This window comes from Aphis gossypii, chromosome 2, assembly GCF_020184175.1.
Source record: "Aphis gossypii isolate Hap1 chromosome 2, ASM2018417v2, whole genome shotgun sequence".
In the NCBI taxonomy this organism is placed as follows: domain Eukaryota; kingdom Metazoa; phylum Arthropoda; class Insecta; order Hemiptera; family Aphididae; genus Aphis; species Aphis gossypii.
The window spans coordinates 31,355,600-31,367,667 of NC_065531.1; the positions used below are offsets into that span (position 1 = coordinate 31,355,600).

Below are 12,068 nucleotides of genomic sequence, written 5' to 3' on the forward strand. Positions count from 1 at the left end.
TTTAATTATGTAAAAAAAATATTTTCAATTATTGTAAATACTTTTAGAGAAATGAAAGTCATATATAGTATAAATATAATCAATAATTATTCTATAGGTAGTTCTATTTATTTTTATATTATTTGAAAAAGATTACCTACAAGTCACATAATATTATATAATGTTAAATAATTTTAAAATTATTATCCCCCTTTTTTCAAAAATAATTTCTAATTACTCCATTGTATATAGCTCGCACCTATAAACCTAAATTAATGTCAGTTATAACAAAAAAAATTTTACCGTTTTTGCTAACTGATAATGGTAGTCCATCATTGTCCACGACTACTAGAGAACACGTAGCATCAAATCCGATACCTTTGATCGCCTCGGATGATACTCCTTCAGTGACTTCCTATAATATGATATTATATATAAATATGTCCCGTTAAAATTTTTATTGTGTAAGGATATGGCATATGGATATGGATTCCAATTTTTTTTAAACACACACTTTTAAGCTAACATAACGGAGAGAGAAGATGATTCTCACTCATAAAACTAAAGAAGTTTCTATGGTGCGTTAAAGAAATTAATACTCGAATAAGAGAAAAAAGAGGTGTAACGAAGTTATGGTTAACAATGGTATCAGTTGTTAATGAGTATACTGTACACCAAAGCCCAAAGGACATTTCCATCTATTATATGAATAATATGTATGTAATTGCATTGTAAAGTGATAGACAGTTCTCGTTCCTTACCCTCACAACTTTACAACAACTACGCCATATGTCTTCGGATGATTGTTGATAAAAATTTTCTTCGGGATTCCACGTTTGAATAACGTTGGTAGATTTTTTTAAAATTCTACCAGCATTGTCTACTAATGCCGCTCGAGCACTTCCCGTCCCGACGTCCACTCCAATGAAATACATATTGTTTTTAAAACTAAAAAAATCAATAGCTATAGATAAAATAATAATAACAAATCAGTGTTAAACAAATTATTTACTTTAAATGTATATTAAATGACTGTTGTAGGTATTACATTATAATATCTTTTACACATATGTTGGAAGGAAAGTGCGTCAAATATTATAAACTTTCGATTCAAAATGTGAATGCATTGATGATCACAACATATGATGCTATGGCCTATGTTAAACATGATATTTGCTTAAAGAATAAACTAGAATATCCAGTTAAGGCGTCGATTATAAAATGGTAAATATTACATATACCGGTATACCTTATACACATAGATAATACTTAATATCTATAAATATTATTTATAGGTTATGAAATAGTTAATAATACTAATAATCTTAAGAAAAGAAATCTCAAATCCATCTTGTGAACGTACAAGTACATCATACAATTTATTAATCTAAATAACATTCATTACTTAAAAATAATATATAGCTATAGATAATATTTTTTTTAATTTTTATTTTATATTTTTTAAAGTTTTTCCTTTTTTAATGATAGCATACATTTTTTAATTCCTTACTACAATATTGAATAATTTTTCTAAGTATTTTGATTTATAGAACTCGAACTTTGGACGAATAGTTTATGAGTTAAGTATTTAAAGTTTAGATGAGAAGGGTAAAATGATTGGGTATACTGCAAAAAATGTTGGTTCACTACATCACTTATCAACATTTTGAATAGGTACCTATAAATTATAATATTTTTTTTATAATTAATTATCGATTTTCGTCCGATTTTTCATTTATTTATTGATATATTCCAAATAAAAATCTATTTTAGAATAGGTACGAATTAAAAATTATATGACGTCATTCAAAAAAATAAAGAACTTAAAAAATTATAAAATATGTATTTTTAATAAAAACATATTGTTTAATAATTACTTTAAATTGTGTAAAAAAATATTTCCAAAAGCGTTAATACATTTTGAAATAATGTGTGTTCTACTTTGAAAAAATGTGAATTTAAAGTAAAAATATTATATTTCTATTACCCGTTCAGAATTTTACTTTAGCCACGACGATCGTATACGTGTATTATACGTACATGTATTTTTATGGTATACCACGGTGGTGTTAATTATTTATTACGCTGTAAAAAGAAATGTGTATGATGACTACTGATAAGTAAAAATAACACGAAGGATCATGCGAATAATATTTGGCGATACTGCCAATATAAATCCGAATTTATCGTTGATAAAAAGACTCGTTATAAGACGATTCTAATTTCATTCAATGACTTTTATTTTATTGTGTATTAAATAAGTACAATTTTGTGAAGTTTACTTGAGTAAAACTAATTAAGTAAAAGTATTCGAATACTTTTTAAGTATTAAGTGTCTAGTCAAATCCGTAAATCTGTATTTCAAATACTTTTGAAAATATAATTTTAAAGTTATATCTATTTTAAATACTTTCTCGAAGTCTTGGTATTAAAAATAAAATACTAAATTAAAATTAATTGTGGCCAAATTAAACAATTAAATTTAAATCAAAAATTTATTAAGTTATGCCCAGTGATGAGGTATAAAATGTTAAACTAAGTAAATACCAAAAACAAAAATTGATTTTATGATGAAAATATTAAATTTAAATTCTTATAAGTATTTGTAAATATTTACAAACATATTTTTTAAGTATCTGTACTTGCATGTACTTAAATACGTTTTTTAGTAAATTTTATTTAAAAAACACTTTTTAAACGCTTGTCATTGAAGATAGAATGTCTATTACACTTACACATCTATTTTTTATTGAGTTTTGTTGAGTTTAAATATTTATGTTATAAAATAAATAAAAATCGAATAAACTAGCAGACACCTCAATATAGCCACATCATAGCATACTACAATAATCACTATAGTGATACTAAGTATATCTAAGAAAAATTGAAAATCATCGAACTGATACACTTGTTCTAAAAGTTATTATCTCCCCACAAAATATACATTATATTTATGGTATCGTAATTATCCCAGGGGTGTCATATGTACATACATTACGGTTAAATATTGAAATTATAAATTATTCTTCAAACAGTTGGTTAATATTTGTGAATAAATAGGTTTTATGCAGTGATCAAAACGAATGCAATATTCGAATATTAACCTTTTTCTGACCCGTTTGCAATTCGACAAAAATACTGCAATTCGATCAATTCAAATTTTTAGCAATTTCTGCCTATAATAATATTCCTAACATTTAATAGTATTAGGTATCTAGTATAATACAATATATTGCATTATTGCATGGTTGCAGATATTTTTGTTTACGTTTTGCATGGTTGTTAACTACTACAGAAAAAAAGATAATAATTTATTACAAGGCATTGAAAGCAACATGGAACTTTATTATCTGAAATTTAAATCGCGTTATTTTTTAAAACTAAACGCGTAGGGCATATATAACAAAGAATTCAGCAATTGAATAATAGTAATGGCTTTGTTCGTCATAGAATGTTCATCGAAAGGCGCATTTTACAGGCAGATGATACCCCACGCATAATTCGTGATAATTTTTAATTTGTATAACATTTAGAGTTAAAACATGTTATTAAAATCTGGGGAAGTCGCTCTGTTCATCAGCATGGGCGTTAGTTGTCATTAAGTAGGACACTGTTATGAAGTGATACATTTGAATTCAATGATAAATCTTTGTGTAGGTACGACGAAAGCCTATTTTGTGCAGAGATGGACTGTCAAACTATATTTCTTAGGATATTTTATATTTATATTACCAACTGCAGTTATACTGATTAATGTTTATATTAATATAGTATGGTATGTTGAACTAATTTTTCACGAATCAATATCGACGTACCTTAGAACGGTGTGAATAAGTTCGTGGTGTAAGCTTAATTATTAATGTTATTATAAATTTTGAGCTGCAAATTCTAATCTTAATGTAGGTATGTTTTTAAAATTTGGTTGCTTACAATTTTTTTTTTTATTAGCGTTTGAAATTCAAATATTGACAAAAATTCGTCAAAATCATTATTTTATAGTTATAATTTATAAAAAATGTTGTATAAGTAGCTATGAGTTAAAAATTTAATACAAGATATTCTATAAGTTTGGATTACAATAATTATAAAAGAAATTAAACGTTGGTTAATTCAACATTTTTATCTAAAATTTACGAAATCAAATATTCACGTATAAAATATCGATTATTTACAATCAAATAATTTTAGATAAACGAGTTTATACGAAACCTAGTAGGCCTAGAATATAATATAATATGTAAGTTACTATATGGTAAAAAAAGGTACAAATGTTAGTTCCTAAACAGGGAATATATTTTAATATAATAATTCATTATTATAAAAAAAATATACTATACATTTCACATAATATTGTAATTTATAAGTTATCATTTTGGTGATATCGTTATATATCACTTTAATGTAAACATTTACAATTGTAAAAAAATATACTGCGTCTATACTACTAATATATTCTTCTATATTATATTATTTTTATTTCATAAATTTGATAACTTATAATATTATATAAAATATAGTATAATTTTTTTTACATATTCGTACCTTTTTCCACCATGAAGAATCTTATTTATCTCATTTTTAAGTTTGTGTAAGAATTTACACATCACATAATATGTAGGAATTAACGTATGCAATTTTTAACTGCTACTCTTATGTAAGAACTTACGATTATCCTAAGCGGTACCCACTTACCTACTTTTTTATTGTTTATGAGTATGAATTTTACAAAAATTCCTTATAAATTGAAAAAAAAATGCAATATTTGATATTTTTTAAGTTTATTAGTAGTATACATAATACAAATAATTGACAAATTGTTTTTTAAATGATGATCGTCGACGATTCTGGTTTATTATCACACGTCAGTCACCCATTCATATTACGTAAAATGATTTAAAACCGTTTATTTTTTTTAATTTTTAAAAATAAATTGTATGTATATGTAACAGCATAATAAATAAATAAGTATTAATTAATCGTGTTTAAAATAAATTTATCAGAAAAATTAAACTTGAAATATGTAGTTATTTTTCAAAATCTAAATATATAGCATCTATTGGGATTTTTAAAAATGTTTTTGGTTTCTAAAACTTAACATTAGTTATCAGTTTAAACAAAATATTATTCTACATCACCCAATCCTAATACCTACCAAAACTATGTTGAATAGGTTTTCATTGTTGCGGGGTATTTCGAATAATTCGATGCGACTTTTACCATATGCTTGTTAGTAATTTTTCTAATTTTCTCAATTATTATTATTTTTTTTGTTTTGTTACAAAAGCAAGTATATAATAAGGTATTTAAACGTTTTACTTTTTTTCCCCAAATATATATTCGCCAACTATTTAAACAAAGCATATGTTTAAACACTTGTGCAACACCGTTTCACAAGTATAAAACCTAGTGATTTTTTATCAAAAGTTTGTTTAAACAAATATATCGCCGTGTAGCACAGGATAGCGATTATAAACAGTATGGGACGTTACCAATTATATGTGGCCGTCATGGCAATATCTAGCTTAGCCGTAATACAGGTAAAAATTAACTATATATTATACAGAGTGATTCACTAAGTATGCTAATTGCTATTTTTTCCTTTGATAACAAATTGCTAAATTCTGATGTTTGAAATATTTAAATTAAATTATCTTATTTTTAAATACTTAAATTTTTTTTATTCCAATTAAGAAGTGTTCTGTGGCGTGATACCGATATTTTTCCCAAAGAGAATCACATTTTTATTTCAAGTTATTCAATTACTTTTTCAAAAATTTTTATAAATTCAAATTGATATATTGATATTAGAACTAGAAGTTTTTGAGTAATTTAATGTTGTTTAAGGATTATAGCATAAATAGGACCCATTAAAATATATAAAATAGTTTTGGAAGATATAGATGCTATAAGGATGATTTTAAAATTATAGTAAATAGTATTAATTTATATCAGCTTTTTATTTTCTTTAATAATTTGTTGAGCTAAATATTAATATTTACATTATCTATATTCTATATATTTAATTAATACCATAATATAAAACATTAATCGTTTAAAGTATTATACTTATTTTATAATTTTCTAAAATAATTTTTAATGACACGACATTTCAATTTATTAAGTTTAGAATCACACCAAACATATATTTATTTTGTTCTATAAGACAAGTTTTTATATGCAAATCTAAAATTTTAATTTTAGAATTGATTTTTTTACATTTTTTGATTAACTGACCATGTTGTATACATTATCAGAGTGGGTAAAATTAAAAATCTGTACACTATTTAAAGACCATGCTCTTTTTTATAAGCCGTTTTTATATTAATTTACCAATCGTTGAACAACGATTCTATTAAATATTTATCTTGTAAACATTGATACGGATTAACGCATATATAATACGCTTTAAAACGGCGATCCGATATGGTCACGCTTGCAATATAAATATATTATGTATACCTATAAGTATTTTAAACATGACGGCGGCGCTAGGTAAAATGTGTAAACTTTTTAAATTTGAATAAAATTTCTAATTTTCTTACAATTATTAATTAAATGAAAAATAATTATTGGCACAAATATAGGGAAGGTTTTTGGAGAATTAAATTTTTCTTCCATATTCAGCCCAATAATAAGTAAATATAATTATTTTCCTATAATTTTTAAATAAAACCCGATAATTTTTATATATTTATAATTAATGAAAAAAAAATATTCCGTGTTTTTTTTTTTGTTAATAAACACCGACAATACGAATTTTTGTATTTAAAAAATCATTATACCTAAAATTAGCATGGTCAAAATATAAAAACGTGGATACATCAGACATATGATTAAAGTTATGATTTCAACAGTAGGTATATCCTATCTTTTTAAATATTTATAGCTAGAAATGACTATACATTCATCAGTTTATCCATCATGAGTTGAGCGTTCTTTTCGTACTTTAAGATGGGTAAATATTTTGTTGAGTTCAACTAAATCACCAAATTCGATTATCTTCATTATCTATATTTGATGCTGATAACGATATAAATATTGATATAGTTGTCAATTTAATGGCATAACAAAACTGCATATTTTTTAAATAAAAAAATATACAATACCTAAGTTATAATAAAATTGTGTAAGTATGTTGGAAACTATAATTGGATGGTCTTACGTTTTCCAAAAAATCTAAGTTATCTATAATCGCTTAGATCATGGTTGGAGATGGAGGAAATAGGTATCATTCTGATCAAACTAATATTTACTCAAATCATACATGCTATGTCAGAGAACTATTCTGTATAATATACGTGTGTACCTATATTTTATGTATATGTATTATGTATGTGCAGAAAGCTAGTTGTGCTGGTGGGCCTAACGCCTACAACACTACCGAACAATACATTGAGTCAAAAGACGGATTAGAAATGGAGCATCATCAGTGTGATGAATACAAATCGAAAATCTGGAATAAGGCATTTAGCAACCCAGCGGCTATGCAACTGGTGGACGTAGTGCTTAAAACAGCTAAGGAAATGGGAACCGATAACGTGTGCTCAGACACGATTCGGGTCTTGTCTAATTTCATCGATGTGATGGCCACCAATCAGAACTCCCACTACTCGGTGGGAATGTTGGCAAAGATGCTGGCATTCATTGCGAGAGAAGCGGATATGACGTCGGACAAATTCAGAGATACAAAGGAGGTGTTCGATCGCATCGTACAAAATGCTGATATCCGTGACTATATCAGAAACACGGCCTCCCGGGTGGTCGACTTGCTCAAGTTACCCGTGATGAGAAACCGATTAGCCAGAGTGTTTAAAGCCTTTGAGACTTTGTATAATCCATCCAAAAACCAGCAAATGATCAAGCAGAGGATTATGGGACTTACCAACACTCCTTCCAAAATAGCTATGGGTACCATGAATAAGGTTGGAAATATGTTTCAAAATGTCTAATAAACACGTCAATATAATAGACTAGTTATATTTATATATATATACATATAGTGTAAATTTTCTTAAAAATTTCTAACATCTAATCTCACACCCTTTCCCTCGCCGACAGTCGGTTTATTTATTTTGTACTGTACCACACATTAGGTACCTATTTGATTCACCACTCATCGTTATCCTTAAAATAAATATTTTCGTTTTCACAATTAATATTATTATTATTTTTTTTTTTAATATACTCAACTGATTAAGTATAATATATTATTTTTTTGTCCTGAAACAATTCCTTGTGCATTTTAATGATATTTAAATGTGTAAATGGGGATCGCGAACTTAATGTGCAACAAAAATAAATTTCATTATATAGATCAAAAATGAATTATCGTTATATTAGTTATTACTATTAATAAGAAGATTTGGACTGAGAGGACTAGACGAAAACAATTTAAATAATTAAATACCAAATAAAATAGGTACATTATAATATATTGGTCGTACTTATATTAATATTATTATTATTATGTTTGACTAAAACATTGAGTATTTAAAGCAAGTTGTGATTAAACCCGGACATTTGTTACGGGTGGGGGGGGGGAAGTTCCAATAATCAATAAAAACTTTTTTTATTTGGTCTCCAGTTAGCATAGATAAAGTATAATTTACTTCATAACTAATTAACTTGTTTTATATATTAAGCAAAAGTCTAGTAAATTTGTGCAATATACCATTTTAGTGGATAATATTAAAATAAATAATAATGTTTTGTTAAATTTTTATGTGCCTATTCACTAAATTAATAGTTATTAAAACCATAAAAATATCTATTTCAAGATTGATATATAATAATATAATAAGCTAGGACCTATAAACTCCATATGGCTATAGATATAGGTATTATAATTTTAAATATGATAATTCGTTAAAAGGATATTGTACTCTTATGTGTTCTTATGTATACTAATGCATAATATAACAAATTGTACGTTCAGAATAATCTAGTTTACTCTACTATTTTTAATATTTAAGTACGTTTACCTATTACATAAAATTTAATGCTTAGAATATCTACCTATAGGTCCCAACGTACTTTTTGTTGTTGATATTTTTATTTGAAAACAATATATGGTTAATTAAAACGTATCACACATAACATATTATATTGAAAATATTGATGAATTATTTTAATACAAGATATTTAGATTTATAAAAATAAAATAATAATGTGATGTATGTTTTAAAAATTTAAATATAATATTTTAACCAATAGCTTTATGTGCAGTACCTATAGAGTATAAAATAAAGATAATACTCATGAAAACATACAATTATATAATTATTTACATTTAGTTTAATTGCTTACAATTTACTGCTAAACATTTTAAAAATTATAAATAAAAAAAAATAAAAATATTTACTTACATTATACAATCATAACCGTGATAATATCGTATTACTAAATATCGCGGTGGTCGATGTATACAATGATGGTTAATGACACTGAGTAAGAAAATATTCTACTATATATATATATTCACAGACGTCAGACAGTGTATGCAAAACAACTGACTTTCAATCAAATCACTGCTGACAAACTAAAAAAATTGCTATTTGGTCAGATAAGAATTAATTGGTACGGTTCAATGTCCGATAAAAATATATAGCACAACTAAATATTTAGATGTTTGTGTAACAATATTAATCACTGATTTAATTTATTATTGCCACTATCTTTTTTACTATTTTATTTAAGTAGAGGTCCAATAATTTATTTTACTTGATAGGATTTTCCATAATAGGAAACATAAGTCTAGTAGGCGAATTCTGTGCCTATATATAATATATTTTAAAGTTAAATTTATTGCTTCAAACAAATTACTATTTTAATACATGGCTAAGGCTAAGTCTTGGTAACTGAAAGCATTAACATAAAATAACTATTTACCTTTGAACAATTTATGTTATAAATTTACTATAAAAGTTAAGCAAATATTTATACTAATATTTTAAGCTATATTTATATATTTTTGAAGTATATTGTAATTATTAATAATAAAATAAATCCATTGTTTTTGCCTTTTGGCAAAAATTAGTTTACAGTACTACAAATATAAATATAAATTACAAATATCTTTAGAAATAGACCGTTTCTCAATCAGAATTGTTTTGCACACGAATGGTTTATTGTTGAATTTAAGTTTAACCCATTCATTACTTCGACAAATATAATATTATATGTAACATAAAATAATAAAATATGCAATTTATATTTTTAAATAAAATACATAATAAATTTACTAAAAACGTTGGCACTATACTAGAAAGATTACTAATCATCTAGTTTACTATTATACTACTTTCATTTAAATACACCAAAATAAATATAGTTAAAACATGCAAAATAAAACTCAGGATTACCTCTGATGTATAGATGATGTAGATCATGTCATTGAGTTGAAATTAATTAAAGTATTTAAAAAAATGTGTTACAAATAGTAAATAATAATATACGTAGTGATGTAAAGTTTCAAATCCTCATGATTGAGTTATGAATAATATTTTTTGAATTATAACAAAATAGCTAATATTGTTATTTTCATTATAAAATCCAATTTCGTCTATATATTAAAATTTGAAATGTCCATGTAAACTAAAAATAAAAAATAAAAATGGTGCAAATATATTTTTAAGATTTTATTTTTCTATAGAAAAAACTTATAAAGAAAAAGAACCTTGTATTAAATTGTCAATCCTTAGGTATTAAAATGGAGAAATTTTAAAAACTTTTTCTAGTAACTACCTAATTAATTACTTTAAAATTTTCATGATTTTGATGAATTTTGTCAAAATTCAATTTTGAAACGATTATTAAAAAAAATTGTGCCCATATATTTTTGTTTTTTTTTTAATTACCTAAAAATATGTTATGTAGGATTTTGTATTTTGCTTTTGGCAAATATAAAAATAATAATAATTTTATCATTGGGCGGAGCGATGTCTATCTATTCAACAAAATTGTGAGAACGACGCAAATTTTTACCTACTTATTGCTATCTCCTTCGAAAATACTGGATTATGATTATGAAATTTGAAATATATATATTCATTATTATCTGAAGAATGTTTAGATTAAGGTTGGTGTTTCTATAATATTATGCTATCATTAAATAATTATGACTAATATTAATCATCTACTCAATAAAAATATGTCTTTATTAACTAATAAAGACATATTTTAGCCAAAATTATGATGATTACAGACTTTAAATTTCCATGGTACCCCAATGTAGAAATAAAAATAAAAATTATCATTTTTGGTATAAATATATATCATATTAGTTACGGAAATTAAAATAGCTATTGTTATTGGATATAAATTATAATTAATTAGTGATCTATTGATCCAGAAAGATTTTGTATTCCCATTATATCAATACGTTATCTTTAAAAAAAAAAATAGAGTTATTTGAAAATAATTTTTTTGATGCTCTTTTATACTGTTGCAAAAAACAACAGTAAAAAAAAACCTTTGATATTGGTGATATTAAGTTTTAAATTAGCTTTACAACTAATGCACTTTGTGTGAAGACATTAGACGGCTTATTGTTAAAGCTGTCATTCAATTACGACTGATTGTTGAAAATCAATAATACAGTAAAGCTATAGAACAAGTTGGAATGAATCAAAAATGCATTTTATTTATTGTAAAAGCATGAAAATGCTATGATTGTATTGTGTTGTGATAATAAACAATAAACATATAATTCGTAAAATTTATAAAAAATCGGTAATTACCTATCGCTCCACCTTACTTCTGCCTACGAATGCACTATAGTAATTTATAGAAAAAACTAAACAAAAATAATAATTCAAACATTTTTGATGCGTATGAATAGCTTAAAACAAATCTAAATATTTTTAATTTTTATAACAATTTCATCATGTATAGATAATGATAGTTTAAGTAACAATGGAATATCTCAAGTTTCTAGTATTAATATTTTTTAAATAGCAACAAAATTATAACAATTTTATTTAGAAAAAATGCATTTTATATTTAAACATCGAATGTTGTTAAAAATTGAACTTAAATGTTAAATTAATCGCATGAAAAATTGTATATGTGACCATAATATTATGCTTATT

The 12,068-nt window shown here is 24.7% G+C and overlaps 2 protein-coding genes across 6 annotated transcripts in view; one reads left to right on the plus strand and one right to left on the minus strand.

Annotated features, from left to right (window-relative positions):
• Positions 1 to 12,068, minus strand: part of LOC114128004 (FGGY carbohydrate kinase domain-containing protein) — a 50,244-nt gene that overhangs the window by 8,816 nt on the left and 29,360 nt on the right. For 3 of the 5 annotated variants that reach the window (XM_050200403.1, XM_027992403.2, XM_027992404.2), the window contains exons 2-3: positions 741 to 927; positions 283 to 394 (exon numbers count right to left, since the gene is read on the minus strand). In XM_050200403.1, the coding sequence (XP_050056360.1) occupies positions 283 to 394; positions 741 to 927 (299 nt within the window). Of the gene's footprint in view, positions 1 to 282; positions 395 to 740; positions 928 to 991; positions 1,113 to 9,344; positions 9,506 to 12,068 lie in introns of those variants that run through there. The other 2 variants (XM_027992406.2, XM_050200402.1) reach the window with 2 other exon arrangements.
• LOC114128009 (uncharacterized) lies at positions 5,348 to 8,135 on the plus strand. The gene is made up of 2 exons (XM_027992415.2): positions 5,348 to 5,516; positions 7,320 to 8,135. The coding sequence occupies exons 1-2, from the start codon at positions 5,457 to 5,459 to the stop codon at positions 7,926 to 7,928; spliced, it is 669 nt and encodes a 222-aa protein (XP_027848216.2). The 5' UTR covers positions 5,348 to 5,456; the 3' UTR covers positions 7,929 to 8,135.